We start from the raw sequence: 23,846 nt of genomic DNA on the forward strand, positions 1-23,846 counted from the left end.
TATATTAAATATAAATTTAAATAACATATGTCAGAATACCTAAACTTAACATATAAATTATTGGGAAATACCCTAGGATAACACTAAAAAAGTTTTGATCATAAATATAGACTCTAAGAATCAAAATGACCAAAATGTTTCACTAAAGAGGTAAATATACGTTTATATCCCTAGTAGGCCTAGGCGTTCGGTGGATCGTTCGGTTTCGGTCCGGATAATTCGGATTTTCGAATTTTCGGTGTTATGCTCAGAAGTACCATTCGGGTTTTACTAATTATTAGATCGGTTTCGGTTCGGTTCCTTCCGGGTTCGGATCGGATCGGATGTAATCAATGTTTAAAATCGTCCAAAAATATATTTTTTAAAACCTTAAAAATTGACAATTTTTTTTTCAAAATATAAAAATTGTTTACAAATCTAATTAAAAATTAGTTAAACTATCTAAATTAACTAAAAAGTATTCAAAATAACAATTAAAACAAACTAAAAAAATATTTTGAATATCCTAAAATATCTAAATCATCTTAAATATATAAAAACTTTAACATATTTAACTAATTTCAGATATCATCGGATCCTAGTTCGGATGTCGGTTCGGTTCGGATTATAACCAAACACCAAAATACTAAGCTCATAAGTCCCGTTCGGATATTTTTGTATAACAGTTCGAATTTGGTTTCGGTTTTTCCGGTTCGGATCTAGGTAGGTACTTCGGATTGAGTTAAAAACGCACAGGCCTAATCCCTAGGGTTAACTAATCTAAACCTTAGGGTTTAGAGTTAAATGGTGGGAATTTGGGGTTGAAGTTTAAAATTTTATAAAATAAAAAATAAATATTAAAAATTTGAAAATAAAAATTTTAAAAATAGTTTCAAAAAGTATTTTCGAATTACAAAAAGAAATTCTGAAAAAAAAATTCAAAAAAAATTCAAAAAAAAGAAAAATTTATAAAAAAGTTTGAATATGAAAAAATATATTCTAAAACTATAAAAAAAATTTGTTTTTTTTATTTTTTTTTATTTTTTATATCTTGGGTATTATGGTCTTTTTGCCTATTAAATGAAACATTTTGGTCATTTTCCTTCTTGTGGTCTACTTTTGTGCGTCTATTTATGAGAATTGCCCTAAATTATTTTAGATCAAATATTTAGATAGGGAATCAATAATTATTTTTAGTATTTGTGGTGTTTTTTTTAACGTCTGATTAATTATGCTATTACAACGAGGAGAAATATTACATAGACGATTCTATAGCCGATAATTCTACCATCATATGAGAATGCACGTCTGACTGCATCACTCCGAGCCGTCCTATGAGATCCTTGTTCGATGATACACCCTTGCACTATGTTGAAGACCTCTTGTAACCTTTTTTTCTCTATGATCTGCATAATTTGCGTTTTCTGGGGTTTGAACCCCATACCTCCTGGTGTAGAATCATTAATGAACCCTTAGTTAAACCCTGGACTAAGGAGTTTCCACAAGTATTTTTGGTGTTTTAAGTATACTTTTACTATTGATCATTTGTATATATTTTCAAGTATTTAAACCACCTTAAAAGTATCATATATATTCAGATGTTTTTATATATAATAAATCTAAAAATAATTAATATATATAAGTATATAAATCTATTTCACATACATTCGGGTATCCAATATACTTCGGTTCGGATTGGATTCGGTTCTCCAAAAACTAAAATTTTGAATAATTCAGATATTTAATCAATTTTAGTTTGGGTTTGATACTATTCTTTCGGATCAAGATCGGTTCTTCAGATTCGGGTATTTTGTCTAACTCTTATATTATTGACATAAAAAACAAATAAAAACATATTTTTGAAAATATACCCTTGCCGGTGCGCGGATCAAATTCTAGTTATTATTATGTTACAGGTCATGAATCAGTATATTTTTTTTTTGGTAAAAATGAATCAAAATAATTCCGTAACAGAAACAAAACATATTGCTGAAAAAAAAAAACATCTAATAACTTATGTCAATTTTCTTTTTCTATACAATTTTCCACAGTTATTTTTGTTCTCCTGTTGTTGATCTTGAAGCTGAGTTTGTGGTGAAAAAAAAAAACCAAAAACAACATCACCTTCTTTTAGTGCATCTCCTCGTCATCCTCATCTTCAGTAAGCTTCTTCACCTCCGCAATACCTTCTTCATTATGTACAGACTTGCTTTGGGTCTCTTCTTCTGAAATGGAGCTATCTTCATCAGATCTCGAACTCTCTTCTTCTGATCTTGAGCTCCCTTCTTTGCTATGTACAACTCCGGGGTCGGACTCTCCTCCATGATCCTCTGTAGGAGCCACATGATCACCTAGTGTAGTGTTCCTTGGACTCTGCAATGATCTGTGGCATAAAATCAGTGTCAAGAACCTGTGACAGAGACCAACAGAAAAGAAAACCAAACTACTGAAACTCACTCTTTCATAACTTGTTGTGATTTAGGAGAGTGGAGATAGCCCCAGGCTGGAACCAAATCTCTTGTTCTTGCTTCAATCGTTCGAGTTTGGATTCCTTCAATCTCCATCTCCCCTCCTCCACCATTACTACTCTCTTCATCATCCCGGTTCAACACCAACTCTTGAAACCTAAACTGTTATTGTGCAAAAACACAAAGTATCAGACACATATCCACACAAACACATTACCAGTTTCCAAAACTAAGGAGGAAAACTTTACATGTCGCCTTCCCCATAACGGTAGCCGAGACGGCTGATACATTAGCAATTCTGCTTCAGACATGTACATCTGATGCTTATCCTCTTTCTGAGTCACTTTCCATGACTCCTCAGCACTCTGCTTCCTAACAATCTCAGGAAACACTCTACTCTTAGAATCAGAAACTGTTCCACCTCCATATATGTCACTGTGTTGTTGATCTTGCATCTCTCTTCTACACTGGTTTTGTAGCATGGACCACCTTCGTATCGGTTCAATCTCCGAACCAGACTCAAAATCGAACCCGGACACACGACTACTACCCCCAACCGGATACTGAGTCATACATCCAGAAGGAGCAAAAACAAGAAGACTCCTCTTTGAGCTATTACCAGAAGCAGCAGAACCATACCGGTTGTTCTTGTTCTGTTCAACGCAGTCACAGAAAGTCGATGCGGCTGCACCAGTCAGAGAGCCACCAACCATTCCAGCAGCTGCAGCTGCAGCACCGCTCATTGTTCCCATCCATCCGCTGATGTTTCCGCTTCTTATCCTATTAACCGCCGATAGAGGAACCGGAGCATTCCCCACTCTATGAGGATCAATCTCAAACATATGACTCGTCCCTCTTGAAGAGCTAATCACTATCAAACCGCTATCACTGCTGAAACTGATGTCTTGTATCACCGCATTAGTAAAACCACGCTGAAGCCTGAACAAATGCACAAAAGAGGCAGTGCTTCTCGGCATTATTCTAAAGACATTAATATTGTGTCCCTGAATCGAAGCGGTCACCAAAAGCATGCCGCTTGGATCAAAGCACAGAGCCGAGATAGGACTCTTGTGTGCCTTAAACTGCGCAATGACGCTTTTGCTTATCATATCTTTGACTATTACCATTCCTATGCTGTCCTCTTCTGACACACTGTCATTAGTAACTCCAACGCTTTTCATACCAATATTCAAGATCCCAGAAGCGATCTGCCTGCTCGATTCCATTGCAAATTGTGCAACATTGGGTGATGATGACAGTGTGATCAGTTCTGGAGTGAAAAGTGTGGAACTTGAGTCAGCAACACGACTTCCGCTATAAGCAATCCATCGCGGACCAACAGCAAGAGGACCATATCCAACACCAAAGGAGCCATAGGAGATGGTGTTAGTGACAATCATGTATTCCTTCTACAATGTTTTAGCATTAAAGCAACTTATCTGCAAAGTCAAATATGGTTTTACTTGTTAGTTCCGAATCACATGGAACAAAATCGACAAAAAAATCTCGAACCTGAGATGCTTGCAGCACAGCAACAATCCGAGAACTGCACCTAACCGTATAGATGATAGACCGAAACTTCAACGTATGCACATAAGACTGAGACTTTAACGAGTAGACATGCACATTTGTAGGCACCAGAGTTTCGCTTCCAGGGTTGTCAGAAACGCTCTGTCTTATACTCGAGTTCTCTTCCCAAGAAGAGTCACCACACACAGCCAGAAGCGGACGGCTATCAGAAAACATGTCGGCTAAGGCCTCCGGGTTGGGTAGCATTTGCATAAAGGATGCTTTGCCATCATGCGCAGAGACTATGAGATGGACGTTGTCTGTATCTTCAACATCCCAAATTTGGAAACCAGAGTGAAATGCTAGTAGAAGAACTCTTCTTCGAGCATAGCCACCCTCTTTCTCTAGTTTATCAAACCCCGCCCATAGTACCTTTTGCATCAAAACCATCCAACTTTGTTTTAAAAAAAAACAAAACACTTAGACAACCTAAAAGGTCCAATCTTTTAAAAGCTATCAACCAAACCCCAAAGAAGAAGAATCTTTACCCATTAGGACATCTTCTATATTTGACTCTAAATGGTAAACCAAAAACACTGAAAGCATCCAACTTTTAGAAAAACAAAACACTCCACAACGTAAAGGTCCAAGCTTTTAAAGTTATAATGAAGCAAATGAAGCAAAACCCAGTAGAGACTATTGTCACCTAAAGAGAAACACAAACTCAACGAACAGGAAAGAATCTTGACCCATGATAACAAAAGCTCTTACTTTCAGATGGCAGCTTTGTTCCGTAATGAAAGCAACTTTTTTTTAATTATACCTGATCGTTGGGAGATACAATGTCACGGTTAACGGAGGAAGCGGCGGAGCGAGCAACGGTGGAGGCACCAGAGGAAATAAGACGAAGGCAGTTGGAGAAAGCACGAAAGGAGGTTCTGGCTGATCGCGACACAACTCCGGCGTCGGAAGTGGTGGGCGGCTGCTGCTTCTGAGAAGTCATAATAATAATAATAATAATAATGTTGAATGGACTACTCTTTCATTAGACTTGAGATGGGTAGCCTCCCAAATCAAATGATTCTCTCTATTTCTACGCCTGAGAAAATATCTCTCCGGGAAAGAGGGAGCCGATAATCTCCACTTCAAAATCCAACAGAAATTGATCGCTAACGAAAATATGGAATCTAAAAATAGAAACAAGATACACGCAAACTCAGAAACTTGCTTCAAGCAAGACACATTGATCAAACCAAAAACAAAAAAAAAAACAATAAAATTTGAATATTTACAAAACCCAGAACAAAGAATAAGCGAATCAAACTGAAAAAAAAAAAAAACAAAACAAAACTTAAGCTGAATCGCTAATTAAATTAAGAACGAACAAATAAAGCAACAATTTTTTTTTGTGGTTTTTATTTTGTGGAATCAAGAGGTAAATTAAGAATGAATTTCAAAAACTAGAAGACGCGAATTGAAACCCGAAGGAATTTGATTTAGACTGTTGGAAGCGTTTAGGAGGAAAAAAGGGAGATGATCTTAGGATAAGAGAGCCAAAGAAGACCTTAAGCTGTTTCAAACTTCTTGTTTTTTATCTTTCTTTTATTTATATATATATATTAACTGAAAAGCAAAAACAAAAAAAAAGGATCTCTTTTACGTATCGTCTTTGGTATATACTACAGACAAGACAAGAGAAGAGAAGAGACTCACCTTCCACGTCTCTTTCCCTATATAAAGGAATGAATCATCGTCAAATGTCTGGTTTTATTGGTTCTCTACCTGTAATGTAATTAAACCAAATTAACCTAAATATTCTATTGACTATAATATTTTACACTAGGATAGATGAAGTTGTTATTTTTATTATGTTTTGGAAAATGAAACAATAGTTCGGTTTCATTTGGATTAGGGATTTTTAATCCGTATATCGGGTTTCGGTTCAGTTCAATTTTTCGGTATTTCGGTTATTAAAATATAACTACTATTCTAAATCTATATTTACTTCGGTTCGATTTGGTTTATATACCATCGGTTTTCAGTTTATTCAGTTTTATACCAAAAAACATAATTATTTAGTTTGAAATCATATTATATATTATACGAATTTTAGAGTCATATTGTCAAAAAGTCATTTATTAAAAAATATTTTATATTTAAATAAAAGAATAAAAAAAGGCTTATATCATCTACTAAAATGATCAAATCTAGAATTAATATCAAAGCTCTAAATTTTGAAAATAAAAATAAAAAAACAAAACAGAAGCATAAAAGAAAAGTTTTTATATTCTTCCATATTTAGTGTTCATCAAATTAATATGTCTTCGATTGAACACAATTCTGTTTGTTTAAATAAAAAAAAAGTTGTAAAGAATTTCAACTAATTGTTATCTATCAAATTTATAATATTTACTTCAATTTAGTTACTGTTAAAATAAAGCAAAAATATCAAAAAAAGACTAAGAAAATAATAAACTTCAGTTGCAGTAAATTGTTACTTAATTATAGTTCAAGTGATTCAAGTGATTTACAAATTATAATTATAGTTCAACTCATGTAACAAATAGATATTCATGCGTCGCTATAAATATATACATATTTACATGTTTCAGTTAATCGGCTATAAATCAAACCATATCCAAATCTTACAGTTTTTATAAAATCACATCCATTCGGTTTGTATGGTATATACCAAAAAACCATATTATCGATTGTTTAATATCTTTTAATAATATAAAATTAAAAAAAAAGAACTAAGATATTTAAATCATTGATAACAAAAAAATTCAATGTAAAAAATTTAATAAGTTTATAATTTATAAATGTTCTTGAAAATTCATTGAAATTTTTGAAATTAAAATATTTATGTAATCTTATATGGTATATAGTTTAATATATATATATATATATATTTTTTGTTTTATTATTGAATGATACTTTTTACTCATATGGTTTTAAAATCATGTGTATCTTTTTATAATAAAAATGTTAAACCATTGATCATTAATTTTTAACATAATAATTTTAATAGTTTTAGTCATTTATTCTCGTTTTTTAAATTCAAAATATAACATATACGAAAAAATCTAAAGTTTAATTTTATAGCTAATTTGATTGTTTAATTTATTTTAATAATAAAAAATAAACAAAAAATGATGGATGAAATATAAATTGTTATCAAATATTTATTATTAGAATCATTAATTATCATATATATATTAGTCATTTATGGTAATTCTGTAGGTTTTATTTAAGGAAAAAAATAAAATAGTAATTATATCTAGTGGAACAATCATAAATGTTTTTATCGTAAATATCATATCATCATATCATATAGACCAACGAATGTATCTAACAACATATAAAAATCGAATGTGGATCTACTTATTTTTCAAAAGAATGGAATTAACTATCTATGACACCCTAAGTATGAGGTCTTTTTTAATTATTACAAAATTGAGGTTACAATTTTTCAAATGTTTCCTTTAATATATAGAGGATTTTCGATTTTGAACTATCTTCCTTCATAACCTAATTGATAACCCAATCAGATCCCACCAAAAATCGTACGACGTGTGCTCTACTCTTTTTTTTTTCCGTGAGGTGCGCTAGTCTTATATGAAGAATCTGATTAGTTTACTTTTGGTTGTCTGTTTGTTTTGATTAGTTTATTGGTTAAAACTTTTAAATAGCCTAATTTGGGGCAACTCGGTTTAATCTAGATTTGACTGGTTCCGCTCAACCAATCAATAACCAGCTCAGAAACTTTCTAATTATGACCAAAACAAACTCTTTGTGTAGTTGACTTTGTTCGCTAGGCTTTTTTTTTTACCCGTGCGAGCAGGAATACTCACTCACGCCATATTTGTACGTTGTTCTCAATAATATTTTTTCTAAGATATTAAACCAGTAATCAGAAGCAAGGGAGTTCGATTATCACCCACAATGTAAAAGCTTCAAGCTTGCTCACCTAAGCTTCACTGATGACAATTTGTTTTTCACTAATGGAACTGTTGGATCTCTTAAGGGTGTAATGGAGGTAATGAAGTGTTTCACTGGGATGTCGAGATTACACATCAATGCTACGAAATCTTCCATCTTTTCGTTTGGGCCAAATGTGACTCCTCTCCTTATCAAGGCTACTTCTTTGGAAAGGTGTTGGAAATATACCGATAAGATATCTTGGGATTCTTTTGACAACAAAATCTCTCACATCTAGGGATGTTAACTTAGGGTAAAATAACCCAGCCCAGCCCAACCCACAAATAACCCAACCCAGTTTATACCCAACCTGTAAAAACCCAGAAACATCAAAGTTGAAATTCAAACCCAAAAAATAACCCAATAGGGTATAGGTTTACCCATGGGTACCCAAAATATTATTTTATTTATTCTAAAAATATCATATAAAATATTAATATCATTAATGTCAGTTTTAATATATAAACAAGATTTCACAATTTTATAAAAAAACTTGTTTTGGCGCAAAAACTCGTTTACGATTTTGGCGGGAAAACCCGTTTTCGATTTTGACGAGAAAATCGGTTTTGCGGTTTCGGCAGGAAAATTCGATTTTCCGGTTTTGGCGGGAAAACTCATTTTGTGATTTTGGCGGGAAAACTCGATTTTGCGATTTTGGCGGAAAAACTTGCTTTGCGTTTTTGGCGGAAAAACTCGTTTTTGCGATTTCGGCGGGAAAACTCGTTTTTCGGTTTCGGCGGAAAAACTTGGTTTTTTGGTTTCGGCAGGAAAACTCGTTTTGCGGTTTTGGCAGGAAATTTGGGTTTTGCGGTTTTGGCGGAAAATTTGGGTTTTGCGGTTTTGGCGGAAAAACTTGTTTTTGCGGTTTTGGCAAGAAAACTCAGTTTTACGGTTTTGGCGGGAAAACTCGGTTTTGCGGTTTTCAGTCGGAAAACTCGATTTTAAGGTTTTGGCGGAAAACTCGGTTTTGAGGTTTTGGCGGGAAAATTCGGGTTTGCGGTTTTGGCGGGAAAACTCGATTTTGCGGTTTTCAGTCGGAAAACTCGGTTTTGCGGTTTTCAGTCGGAAAACTCGATTTTAAGGTTTTGGCGGAAAACTCGGTTTTGAGGTTTTGGCGGGAAAATTCGGTTTTGCGGTTTTCCGAGAACACTCGGTTTTGCGGTTTTGACAGAAAAACTTGGTTTTATGATTTTGGCGGAAAAACTCGGTTTTGCGGTTTTGACAGGAAAACTCGATTTTTCGGTTTCAGCGGGAAAACTCATATTTTGGTTTCTGTGAGATAATTTATTTTTACGGTTTTGGCGGAAAAAACGTTTTTTGCAAATTTTATATAATTTAATTAAAATGGTGAAAATATAATAATATAACTGAAAACCCATGGGTACACCATTACCCTTTTATATTTACCCAATATAAATATGGGTTTCAAAATTAATACCCATAATCGACCCAATAAATCTTAAACGGGTAAAAACCCAATCCATTATTAGTGGGTTTGGGTAAACCCATGGATAATTACCCATGTTAACATCCCTACTCACATCTCATGATTATGAACCATTGATTGATAAAATCAGAAGTAGAATGTTGTGCTGGTCAAATAAGAATTTTGTCCTTTGCAGGAAGACTGCAGCTGATAAAATCCATAATTTCTTGCATTGTTAATTTTGGTGTTTTGTGTTCATCTTACCTACAGATGCCTTGATACTACTGAAAGTATGTGCTTCGGTTTTCTTTGGTCAAGTTCACCTACTCAAACTCATAAAGCGAAAGTTGGTTGGGAAGACGTGTTATCCTAAAGAGGAGGGAGGTCTAGGAGTGAGAAGGTTTAGAGATTCAACCTAGGTGTTTTTGTTGACTATTATATAGCGCTTATACACACAGCCTTCCTCGTTATGGGTCTGTTGGATACACTACTACTTGAGGTATAACTCGTTTTGGGACATCATAGATACCGATAAAGATTTTTGGATATGAGAAAAACTACTTAAGATTCAATATTTGGGCTACAAGTTTCTAAGGATTGAGGTCAAAAGTGGTATATCTACGCACTTTTGGTTTGATGATTGGTTGAACATGGGGAAACTGATTGAAGCTACGGGTGCCATTGGAACTACATACCTTAGAGTGTCTCACCAAACTAAATTTTGTTATTTTGTTATGTTGTTAATCAGGCGGGCTGGAGTCTTAGGGGACAACGAAGCCAAAGTTTTCACTCACTTCATGCCATATTCTTTAAGAATTGGCCCCTTCTCTCACGATGGGTAATGATGTTGTTCTCTGGAAACATGGGGAAAATGATTACCATACCAGTTTCTCAGCTGACAAAACGTGGGAGAAAATCAGACCAAAACGAACTAGAGCTGGTTGGAATTATGTATTATGGTTTCCACAAAGAGTTCCCGACTTCTCTTTTATCACGGTTATATTACGATAGATATTACATAGATTTGTGTATATCTATATTTCATATTCTAGATGTTTACATTATTCTTATTAGGTTTAGGAGATATCATGATGGTTATATAAATACTCGGCTAAGGCCATCTTAATACACAAGTTAACATTCATCAATTCATAAACTTGTTATGGTATAATTCCTTTTAGTTAATCGATCTAGAGTTGCCTTTGTTTTCATTCAGAGCCGCTTGTCTGAAGAATCTCGAGTTACTATTTTTTCTCTTCTTCTCAAATTGAAATCATTGAGAAAGATGGCATACACCGCAGGGGAACCCAAAAGACGTACTATCTCACCAACAACCTCCCATCCGGTGACAACCCGTGTGCAGTGATTTCATCACTGTTACTTAACGGTGAGAACTATAACGAGTGGGCAATTAACTTGTGTATGCCCTTGAGCTCACGTAAGAAATTTGACTTTATTGACAGTAGTATCCCGAAACCAGCTGTAGACTCCTCAACCCTTGAAATAATCACATGTTGGTAGGATGGATCAAATAGACCACATAACCAAAACTAAGGTCTTCTATATCCACTTGAGAGGTAGCAAAGGAGCTGCAGGATATAATCAAAAAGAGATTCTTTGTGAAGACTTGTGCACAGCTTCAGCAACTTTGTAACTCTCTAGCTACTTGCAAACAGAATGGGGCGTCTGTTGATGATTACTTCGGCGAATGAACAGAAATATGGGATGGAATTCGTGAGTGTACGAATTCTAAGTAGTGCAGCTGTGGAAAGTTCTAAGGAGTGCAGCTGTGGAAAGTGTGTCTGTGACTTTAACTCGGCTCACTAAACAGAGCGTGAAATTCTACATGTTCATGAACTTGTCAGGTTAGCAGTCAAGAACAGGTTGGCTACAGGAGATAAAATGCAAAATTGGGGAATGATCCAGGGGTGTGAATTATGTGGAGAGAGAAATGAGACAAGAAACCATCTTTTTTTGTGTGTTCCCAGTCTTATACAGTCTGGAAAAAGTTGGTAAGGAAGCCGTTGGGACTCGGAACAAACCCGGATTGGAAAACAACAATGACATTGTTGCAAAGCTCACGGCTTAACTACCTTGGCTCTGTTTGAGCTAAAATGGTTTTCCAAACCACCATCTATCACATATGGAGAGAGCTAGTGCTCATCGTCATCATACAAAGTGGACAAAGACTGATCAGCTTGCACGAGTAGTGGATAAGACGATGAGGAACAGAATTGTGTCACTGAAATATCCATCAGAACACAAATGCGCAGGATTGCTTATGAGATGTTTTCGGACTTTCAGTACTCGATTTGAAGCTTTCATTCGACATCATTCGTTTCTATTTCACATAAAGGATCATTCTATAGATCTATTCTTTTGTAAATGTTATTTTTATTGATCTAATAAATTTGAAATTTTATTTAAAAAAACATGTTCCTAATTTTTCAAGCTACTGCAGAGGAAGCTAGTTCACTGGCTTCTTTCATAAGGTCCTTCGACAGGGCCGACCGTATTCCATGATGTTCCAACATTAACGGAGTCTCTTCTTTTGCAGATTTGCAGTTCTCGGCAATAACGTTTCCATTTTCTAAGTCAAAACTCAACTGTTCAGCACAACACTCCTCCACAAGCTGTCTTAGGTGTCTGAGATTCAACACTTCGACTCCGTTCACTTTCATCACCTGTAGGATTTAGTAAAACTATATAGTCATGGTGCTGCAGACTACTTTCCCTTGAGAAGAATAAATAAATAACTTACCCGCAATAATTTTAAATGGTTGTATCCTTTGGTTGTGTCATTCATTAAGAACTACACCAAAAGATACATATCAACCTCTTGTACAGGCTTTCAATACAAAGAGGGACCATGCCCGGTTTCACGTTTAAAAAGAATTGGGTAGCGAAAAACACAAACCTTTGATATGATAACAATCTGTTCACCAGACATTCTAGCCTTTTCGTTTGTTGGACATTCACACATATCAGCCGAATCATCAATGAATGGTTTGGAAAGAGGCACAAAGACAAAACCTGAAAGTATGTAATAACTTAGAAGATATTGGTCCGGAACCAGCAGTTTCTCCTCCGTATCATAGATAACCGTAAACAAATGTAAGCCAATGATTTAATCATTAGATCTCAAGGAGCCAAAATGGTTTACGTAGATATATGACTTACAAGTTCTAAATTGATATTGAACTCATGTTGTCTTCCCTTTCTTAAGACTTTAACTAAGACTGTTTCGCCTGGTTTCTTTAGAGGAAACAAATAATTGAAATCCACGGGTTCTTCTTCGCGAAAAGGAATTGCATGCATGCAACAAATATAAATCCATTTCAACAAACACTCATCATTGGGAGTATAGTACTACCCATATATACTTTTTTAGGAGTATTACCTGTCCCATTATTTCCTATAGAAACACCATCAATGGCAAGAATGGCATCTTCTTTCTTCAGAATCCCATGAGCGCCAGACAGCGGATACACTTCGTTTATAAGTACTCCTGTCATTTCAGGACTCATTTTGAAGTATTTACGTATTTGAGCATCCTCCATAGATTGATATGTTATATTCAGAGAACATAAACCAATGTATTGACCGGTTTCTTCAACACCACTTAAGAAATGGTTAATTATTGGAGTTGTAATTATATAGCTGCATGCAGAAAAAGCCACAAAAGAATCATTAATTAGTTAAACATTTTGTTTTCAATCTCAAGAAAAATATTATATATATTCAAAATTGTTGTGACGATTTTAGGTACTAATAGATTCTCAATCTCAAAGTTCTACACATTCATACTAGTGTCAACTCACTTGTTTTCAGAAAATGAACGACTTTTAATTGACATACCAACGACCTTTTTCCCCATGACCACCGGACCACCATTATCTCCCCTGTGAGCATGATTATCCCTAGAAACCCATAAAGTTTATTAAGTACATTTTAATGATTATTTAACTAATAAATGTTAGCTAAGGATTTTAGTTAAGAATCACCTAATTTTTAACCTACAATGGTAGTTTCTTGATTTGAGTTTCTTAAAAAAAAAAAAATTTAACTACATAACAATTTGCTATCTTATACATAAGTTCAAACAACAAGTACACAAACGTTCTTATTACTAATATGTTTCACACCCCAACAGAAAGCAAAGCCAAGAATTTGCAATAAAAGGAAAAGGGGTTGTGCTTTATACCTTCTTCCTGCATAAGTTGAAGAGAGGAGTAAGATACCTAGCACATTGCTTAAAAGTGGCTACAATCTTCTTTCCTTTAGCAGTTCTCCTCTCAGTGTTCTCCACAGAATCAAGCTCATGTTTCCACTCAATCAACAGCTAAATACACACACAACAATGTTACAACATGCTCAGCTTTAATGGAATCCACTAACAGAGACTCAAAAGCTTCTAGCAATCTTATTCATAAAGAGGAACAACTAACAAATATTACCTTCTAATTTCTTCACAAAGAACATTCTAGTAACTGAAGAAGCTAATACTATGAGCAATTGAGCATAAGAAGAACCAGCAGTGGCCTATAGGACAAAGTTTCAGCTTATGGGAGAAGCAAAGCAAGAAACACTAAATTTGCATGTACCTTTTTGCAAGAAGCTCAATCCGTAAAGCAACCCAATTTTTCTACAAATAATGAAAGAGGAGGGGCAACAACTGCATACAGAAACAAACAACAGATGAGGCAAGATAAAAAAAACAGAACACACAGATGAGGTAATACCGTAAACATGTTTGCTGCGAAAGCATTCACACCACGCAATAACTCTTGCTTCTCCCTCATTCTTCTGTTCCTCTTCTTGTGAACGTATGATCTCTGCAGCAGATCAATAAAAACACTGAAAATCAGATCCCCAACTGTTCAAACTCCCACACACTAGTTAAAATGGTCTCCATTCAGACAAGTAAAACTCTCTAAAGTCCCAACATTGTGTAGCATGTTCGTAAGCCCCGCGCTGTGAACGCTCGCGATCTCCCCCTCGCCAAAATCAGTATTTGTGGCCTCCGCCGCTGATTCCTCCTCGTAGTCACGGGCCTCACGGCGGCGTTGCGCAACGAGTACGAATCTCTTAAGGAATTTTCTGAAATCGGACATCAAGTACTTAGAATTCGAAGGATCGATCGTCTGGACAACGGAGAACGCTAGAGGACCGGAGAGAAGAAAAAAAGAAAAAAAATTCATAATGCACAGTTTGCTTACACGTGTATTAAGAACTCTCTTTACTATCGGTTGCCAAAACCCTCTATTAAGGATCGATTATCTAATTTTGTTTTTGTTTTGATTTAATTAAATACCTTATTATACTTAAAAACTCACTAAGGACTCACCGATAAAGATGGTCTTAAGAGCATATGCAATGGTGTACTCCACCTTAGAATCCTTAGGAATATTTTAGTAATATTTTTTTTTTTGAATAGTTAAAGATTCCAATCAAAACTGTGTGTCCAATGGTGTTCCCGAAGATGGAGTTCTTAGAAATAAAAAAATAACTGTTATTAATTAAGGATTCCAATCAAAAATATTTTTTTTAGTAATAACCGCATCGCTTTGTATCCAGGGGTGGAGCCAGCCACTCATTTAGTATGGGATAAAAAATGCTTAGACGAAGGGTGTCTATATAAATTTTATGTTAACTATTAAAGGAAAAACAACATTTTGCGTGGGGCACAGACCACACCCAACGCCTTCTTGCGTCCGACCCTGTTTGTATCACTAGTAGTTCAATGGAGCTGTTAGAATATTTTCGTGATTCAATTCTTGATACAACACCTTTTGTAACCGAAATGGTGTCACCACCTGCATTTGAACGCATATCATAAAATATTAATCATTCCTTTGATTCTTCGTTCCATCACATATTAATTCCCAAAATTACTTGTCTTCAAATGCATGATTGTTATTCCTTTCTCAATTTCACGTTCAAATATTTTTTTTTCTTGGCATAAATTTAATATGCATTGTTCAAACCAGACGTACCAACAGGATAACCTAAAGCGAAGACAGTTTCTTGTTTAAAGGGTATGTCTCCAAGCTCCAAAGGCTTCATATCCTTCCAAAAATATTTCACTATCAACAACTAAAATGGCCAAGTCACATTCATACCCAAACGCTTCAACTTTTGCCTTATGCTTGGTGGGTGAACCATGCTTTCTCACTTGTACGTATGAGTGATTCGCAACATGAGCACTTGTAAGAATCCTCCTTCCAGAGATTGCAAATCCTAGATTAATGTTCCAAAGTAAGTTAGAACAATACCATATAGTATTTTGGAGATAACAAAAAGAACATAACTGAATTTGAAGATATAATATCACACGAGAGAGATGAATAAGAATACCAGAGCCTGAGTATTCTTCCTCAGTTGTCTGCCAAGGTTAGACAACATTTGGCAACCTATAGAAGGAGAAGATCTTCACTACCGAGTCAATAGCCGAACGACTCTCGTTTTCTTGTGCTGAATCACTTGGCGAGTCAAGGCACACAGAAGAATAGCGACGAGATATCAAAGGATAATAGAGGAATCGAGGAATCGTGGTGTTCGAGGAGTTGTAGAACCTGGCTACAATACGAACAGACCGGAACAACATGTTAAGTAAAGTATGCTTTAAAAAAAAAAAAAAAAGTAAAGTATGCTTTAATTAACGAGTATTTCTATAAATATATATCAGTTACTTGATAGCCACTCAATCCATTAAGTAATACTTACTTTTCCTCCATATTAACTTCTTTTTTAACGCTGGTTCTTCCATATTAACTTACAAAAGTATATTTTCAAGATTTATTTGAGATTCAATGGAAATAATTATTTAAAATAATAAATCAATGTGTTCAAAATACAGCGAACCAGAACCCAACCCCTTCCCTCTGGGTCACTGGATAACCAACCGATTCAACTTTTGTCTTGTAACAGGTTGGTTTTTTCTGAAACACTTTTTCTTTCTGAAACATGTCTTGTACCAGGTTGGTTAACCATTGTAATTTCTCACTTAAACGTATGAGTGATTTTACACAACTTGAGGGTTCTTCAGAATCTTCTCTTTCGAGATTAAAAATCCTGATAAGACTCAACAATAAGATCATACCTTAAATATATGCCAAACGTCCTAAATTCCTAATTAGCTTCAGAAACTCAACACAACTTGCATTTTGGTTTTGATTCATGTTCCTACAGGAAGATCAAGATCATCCCGGAATGCTTAGATTATGTGAGACTTGCAAAACATTATGGGTTTGCCTTTGCTAAAATACAGTGTATTATCTCCATTTTACTGTGTTTTATATAAGCCTATGCCATGGAGGGAGCAAATAATGCATTTGACTTTCAGGACATACGGCTTATTCGTGATATCAGCTCTTATTATTTTTTTATAATTTATTAACTCCGGAATTTTAAAATTTTATATAAGTAACAACCTGAAGTTATAAATTCCAGATTTTAGCTGCTAAATTGCAGATTTTATTTTGGTCCACATGAACGGAAAAGATTATGACAAAAAAAGAAAAGAACATGCCTCTCATAATTCATAAATACAAGAAAAATATATCAGTATAATAAATAAATAATTGTTTTTTTTTTCTATTTGGACACCAAAACAATGAACTGTCCAAGTCCATCTCTATAGTACAAAGATATTTCACTTTCTTGTGGTCGTGTCACCACACATTCACTGCAAATGGTTACAGATACGTCCAGACAAAACCTTAGAGATATTTTTATTACCATAAACTGAATTTGATTACAAAACCTCATCGGCCCTTCATTCCTTATCTCTGACGTGGCCATCACTCTCCAGATATTTTCTTCTTCTAATTTAAATAACCACCACAGTTTCACTTCACCATCTTCATCATCTCTCAAAAACCTAATCGTTCTCTCTCTCTCAAATGGCGGCCATGACTTCTACTCTCTCCATCTCTTCCACCAAGCCACAGAGGCTTTTCGACTCCTCTTTCCATGGCTCATCCATCTCCGCGGCTCCTGTCTCCGTTGGTCTCAAACCACGTTCGGTTTCTGCCGTCTCCGTTCGCGCCAGTACCGCTGGTTACGATCTTAATGCCTTCACGTTCGCTCCTATCAAGGAATCGATCGTGTCTCGCGAGATGACGAGGAGGTACATGACGGATATGATCACTTACGCCGAGACTGACGTCGTCGTCGTTGGTGCTGGTTCCGCTGGATTATCATGCGCTTACGAGATCAGTAAGAACCCTAACGTTCAGGTTGCGATCATCGAACAATCTGTTAGTCCCGGTGGTGGCGCGTGGCTCGGTGGTCAGCTTTTCTCCGCCATGGTATAACACGTTTATATAACATCTCTCTCTCTGTCTCTCTCTGTTAAGACCTAGTTATATTTTACTTGAGTATTTAGATTGATTTGTATGTATGAACTAGCCCTAATACTGAATTACAGTGACTATTAATTCGCAGCTTAGAGGATGTTAATGTCAAATCAGGACTATGTTTAACCAAATTCGTATTAGTAGGCTGAGATTGTTGTATATTCGTGTTTGACAGATTGTGCGCAAACCAGCTCACCTGTTCCTTGACGAGATCGGTGTACCCTACGATGAGCAAGACAACTACGTCGTGATCAAGCACGCCGCTCTCTTCACATCCACCATCATGAGCAAGCTCTTGGCTCGTCCCAACGTGAAGCTATTCAACGCGGTCGCAGCCGAGGATCTGATTGTGAAAGGAAACAGAGTCGGTGGTGTGGTGACAAACTGGGCTCTTGTGTCGATGAACCACGACACACAGTCTTGCATGGACCCTAACGTCATGGAGGCCAAGATTGTCGTCAGCTCGTGTGGTCACGATGGTCCTTTTGGAGCCACCGGTGTGAAGAGGTTGAAGAGCATTGGGTTGATCGATCATGTTCCTGGAATGAAGGCTCTTGACATGAACACAGCTGAAGACGCGATTGTGAGATTGACTAGGGAGGTTGTTCCCGGTATGATCGTGACCGGTATGGAAGTCGCGGAGATCGATGGCGCACCAAGAATGGTGAGTTTTTTTAATTTTATTTTCCTTGATCAATATATCCACAGTTTTTTTTTTTAAGATCATGTCCTGAGTGAATGAGTTGTGATGGCAGGGACCAACATTCGGAGCTATGATGATATCGGGACAGAAGGCGGCACATCTTGCTCTGAAAGCTTTGGGACAGCCTAATGTTTTGGATGGATCCTACGTTGGAAACCTAAGCCCTGAGCTGGTCTTAGCTGCTGCTGATTCAGCTGAAACCGTAGATGTTTAAGGAAAAATGTTTTTTTTTTTTTAATGCAAGAAAAATTTCACTTGATCCTTTCTGATGTGGAAGGAGTTGCAATAAAGGAGGAGTTTAGGTGTTTGTTATGTAATGAACTTTTCCGTGTCTTTTGTTTCTTCTGAATGAAAACGTTTCTTCAGTGTAAAATTGCGTTAGTTATCTTCTTCATTCGTGTAATGTGTGTTCTTCTTCTCTGATCTGGCTGGATTTATTAGTTTCGATCTCGTTCACCTTTATTTTATCTGACTATCTGTTGCTCAAGACTAGTATATCCCAAAGAAAGACTACGTGTCAGACGAGCCTCTGACCAATCTAAAACACCAAGCTGTGCGTTAATGCTGCCTCTGTTTGGTTATCATGAAAACGTTTTTGAGCTGGGGAAATAAGATAAAAGATTGGTTGTGGGCTGGATATTTATAGGCAAAGCAGTTTGAAGGAACGAAAATGTTTACTCGTTAACCTGAACTTTTGTTCTCCTAAGAACCAGACCATATTCTTTCAGTGACTTCCTAGGATGTACGATTGGCTTAGTACAAAAAGAAATATTTCATCTTTATTTACATGATCCGACTACAACAATGAGTTTAGGATTCAGGAGGAAGATAATTTTTGTCCATTTCCTTTTGTATTGGTATATTACCAGAAAAAGGCACACATGGCATCAAAATTAATATTACAACATGGATTTGTATGAACACTTTACAACGAAAAGTTGTCATGTGTAAACTAGGGCTCCACGGTATCGTTTTAAAGACTGCTTGTCACCCAAGGAATTGTAAATCACTGACCAGTAGCTTTTGCCACCAGATTTTGCGAGCTATCAAATATGTAAAAAATAACAAAACAAAAACACTACTCAATGGTATTTCTTCGCCTGCAATAACAAAACGCTGGACTATTAATTAAAACGACTGCCAGACACAAACTCCTTTATTAGCGTGCGGTCAAAGATACGACGTTTCTGAGTTTATAGAACCCACTCTTCCACATATCTGACACACTGGCCTCTCTCCTGATGTGCGGTTTGACGTCTGACTCGTGTAGCCTCCACGACCTTGATAGTTGTTGAATCTGCCCCTTCCTCCTCGATTATTTGGCACATACTGAGGTGGAGTGGAGTCAGATCTCTCAGCGTCTTCATAGGTCTGAAGCTTGCTGTCGAAGTTTTGGACATCAGAGATGTTATAACATCGTTGAACGTCGGAGCTGGAATCTTGCTTAGAGAGCTCTGGATGACAGTGGTGATGGGATCATATTCCCTCCCAAGCCCATTAAGAAAGCCAAAGATTTTCATAGACTCATCTACTGGCTTACCAATGGAGTTTAGGGAGTCGCATATTGACTTGAACTCACGGTAGTAGGTGGCAAAAGACTTGTCTTTTTTGTTGATGAGCTGAAGGCTTCTGCGGAGGGAGAACTCTCTGGTGATGCTGCTCTTGTTGAAGTTTTCAGCTAGCGAGATCCAGATCTGACGCGAGGTCTCGAGACTGTGAACGTGACCCAACACTTCCTCTGAGAGAGAGTACCAAACAGCCACGCTCTTACAAGTTGATCGGTGCAGAACCATGTTTCGAACTCGGGGTTTGCGACTTCATTGGTGCCTGTTTCAGTTGCGACGGCATGAGTACGTGGTGGCGCCGTGACAGCACCGTTGACGAAACCGAAGAGTTTTTGACTGGCAAGCAATGACTCGAACTGAGTTTTCCATAGAAGGTAGTTGGAGTCGTTTAGCTTGAGGGTAACAATACTGGTAATATGGACCTTGTCTGGGAACGGGTATGTAGTAGCCATCAAGACAACTGTTAAGGTTATTGAGGCTCTGATACCATGATAAAGAAAGCAAAACAGAGAGATTTAAACTTTCAATATTATTTCGGATACAACGTTGATTTATAGACTTTGCAGAAGCATCTAGATCTTATCCACTGGCTACAACTGTCTCTGGTGAGTCACCAAGAAGACCAAATTTATTATGCAGCAGGAGCGACTCCTTTTCCGTACTCCTCTGTCTCTGTCTCTGTCTCGCAGTAACGTTCTTGTCATTATGCCGTTGTGGGCTTGGACTTGTGTTGTCGTGAGAGTCACGGCTCACTACGTTTTGTGTCTCCTTACTTATACACTCTCTACACCGAACCAACAAGGAAACAAGATTGAAGAATAAAGAAAACTGGGACCCTCCCCCCTCTCAAGAGATTGATTCTTCTTAAGAGGAGGTCCAGCTTTGCAGGATTAAAGAAAAGATCAAAGACGAGAGACCTTTTCTTTTACATTTTTCTTTTGGTTGGATGGTTTTTGGAGAAGCAGTGATTTGTTTTGACGGTGGATATGAGCTGGGATCGTTTGCTCAAGCTCGTCAAACGAGTTCCACAGAGACTACTACTACTGTGAGACAAATCCTCTCATACCCTTATGTCTCATAACATAATCTCAAAAGGACCCTTTTGTTTTTTTAATTTTATATGTCAAACGAAAAATCATAAAATTAAAATGGAAACGTTAATATTTTTAATTTGATTTATACAATTTGATAAAAATATTTCAAAAATCCAAAAACGTTGTTTTCCTTATTTTCAAAAAAATCATCAAAATATGATTAAAACCGATTTTAAAATATATTTTTTTGAATTTGAAATGTATAGAATTTAAAAAAAAAAATCATCAAAATATGATTAAAACCGATTTTAAAATATATTTTTTTGAATTTGAAATGTATAGAATTTAAATATTTGCCCATGGGTTCACTAATCCATAGGGGGGTTAGGGTTTAGTTTTGATGACCGGGAAGAATTTAATTTGAGAGTTTGAATTTTGATTAAAAAAAAATTATGAAATAGGGGTATAGGAGACTCTAAGAGCCCATAGGAGATTTGACCCATAGAAAATAGGGGCACGCGAGAAGTTGGCTCTACTACTGTACTACACAAAAGAGTTGCGTTTGTTATTAGACATACCCCGTTGAATGCTTTTTCTGTTTGAATCGGTTTGGTTTGTAAAATCGATTTTAGATTTTTTTTTTACTTTTGTATCTGAGTCGGTTTGGTTTGCTTTACCCAAAATTAATTTTGATTTTCTTTCGGTTTTCAGCAGATGTAATGAAGTCACACACAATATCTTTGATAGTTTTTTTTTTTTTTGGGACTAATTTCATAGATAGGTTTAGTTCTCCTTTTTGAAGATTCATATTACGAGTTAAGCGGTTCTCTTTTGCGTATTCAAAAGATGATGACGACTTTAAAACCAAGATCACTCGCCGTTTAAGAAAAAAAACTAAGTGCAACACTTTAATGGTTTTCTATTGTTCTTCCCAATAGATAACTATTGACGAGAAAAATTGATATAAACTACCATACATATAAGCCAACAACACTAAACTGCTTAAGAGAAATATTATTATATTAAACAACTTTGAATAACTTACAATCACGATTATGAATTATCCGCAATATCCTTATAGTTTATGTAACATACATAACTTGCGAAACAAATCGTGAATAGTAACAAGGCGAAGGCGCCTATAACCGCTACTAACCCCAAGCTCAGCATCCTTCCTTTTGAAGTCTATGAACTAGTCTTCTTGTATCTAATGAAAATCTGTATTATGAAAAGTAGATTAAACCGAGAGACGAAGATGTTTTTATATTACAAATTAACTTCGAATTATGGAAAGCTTAGATATATACTAATAGAATATGGGAAAATCTTCTTTTTTTTTTTGAACAAAATATATGGAAAATCTCCTTCCTATTTTTTCTTGCCAAAGAATGGTAATTTATAGATAAACTAATTAAAGAGATTTTCCCTTTTACAGATATAAAAACTATTTAATAATTCTTTTTTTTTGACGTCAACTATTTAATAATTCTTAAACATGTATGTTCAATGGATCGTAATAAATCACACTAATAAAAGTCATGTTTTTGTCCCTGCTGCGGAGAGAGCTTCTCTATTAAAAATGCACATGCGTAAATGTCCGTCAATCCAAATATTTTGGAAAGAATTTCATCGTTAAATCATTATTCGTGAAGTTGTTCATCAATATCATATATAGTAGAACATCTATAAATTAATACTCGATAAATTAATAATCTCTATAAATTAATAAATTTCGTCTGTCCCAAATTGGGTCGGTTCAATATTTGACACAAATCGATAAAATAATAAGATAATATTTTTTTTAGAAAATTATATGTAAATATATGGTCCCATTAAAATTATAAATTAATAATTTATATATATACATATTTTATATAAGTAAGAACCTAATGTTATATTGTTTGATTTATATTCACAATGGAATTATCTTTATATTTTATTAACACTTAATATATTTTTGATGAGATTTAGTAAAACTACATCTAAAACCACATTTATGTTCTATGCAATATATATTACATACACCAAATAATATAATAAAATTAATATAAATGTCTAGTTTCAAAAAAATAACAATTAATGTCTATATAATAAAATCAAATATTTTTCTTATCTTAAAATAAATATATCCAAAAATAAAAAAATCTACATAAAGAAATTTTTCTAAATTAATATCTCTATAAATTAATAAAATTTCAAAATCCCGACATTATTAATTTATAGAAGTTCTACTGTATGTTACAAGTAGTTGATAATTATATGTAATAGAGTTAGAAATTATACGATGATGTAATGTGTGCTACACAATTAAAAAAAAAACAATTTCCCTAGAGTCCTAGACATAGTTTTAAATTACTATAGTCGATAAAAAAACTAATCACAACCACTCCTTATTTGTATTTTTTTGTTAATTTTAATTACTAATATTATTTGTTAAAACAAAACAAAGAGTAGATGAAATCCATATATTTTTATAATATTATTTGAAAAATTAATTTTTATGTGTGGTGTTCACGTTAATTCTTACAATGGTCAATTACGTTTATATCATTGATGAATTAACATTATTATGTAATAACTACCATTATGAATATTTATATTTAAGTTTTTAGTAATAGCTTATTTTATTTTTTTTAAATAACAAAAAAATAATATATATATATATATATATATATATATATGAATCTTTCTGAAGCTATTTAGGATTCTTCTTTTGAACCATTCTTACATTGATTTTTCAAAAGTCAGTAATACATATATATTTGATAAGTAAAAATTTAGTTAAACATATAATCACTTTTTAAGCTATTGTAGTTTTCTA

At 35.1% G+C, this 23,846-nt stretch overlaps 1 protein-coding gene and 2 pseudogenes across 1 annotated transcript; 1 reads left to right on the forward strand and 2 right to left on the reverse strand.

Moving 5' to 3' along the window:
• Positions 1-1,821: 1,821 nt before the first annotated feature.
• On the reverse strand, positions 1,822-5,549 carry LOC106371243 (annotated as a pseudogene).
• A 4,323-nt stretch (positions 5,550-9,872) lies between these two features.
• On the reverse strand, positions 9,873-16,923 carry LOC106369523 (annotated as a pseudogene).
• Positions 16,924-17,139: 216 nt separating this feature from the next.
• Positions 17,140-18,888, forward strand: LOC106371241 (thiamine thiazole synthase, chloroplastic). The gene is made up of 3 exons (XM_013811284.3): positions 17,140-17,675; positions 17,899-18,387; positions 18,479-18,888. Exons 1-3 carry the CDS (start codon positions 17,268-17,270, stop codon positions 18,638-18,640), a joined length of 1,059 nt encoding a protein of 352 aa, XP_013666738.2. The 5' UTR covers positions 17,140-17,267; the 3' UTR covers positions 18,641-18,888.
• The last annotated feature ends 4,958 nt before the right edge of the window (positions 18,889-23,846 follow it).

Source organism: Brassica napus, chromosome A10, assembly GCF_020379485.1.
Source record: "Brassica napus cultivar Da-Ae chromosome A10, Da-Ae, whole genome shotgun sequence".
Lineage (NCBI taxonomy): Eukaryota > Viridiplantae > Streptophyta > Magnoliopsida > Brassicales > Brassicaceae > Brassica > Brassica napus.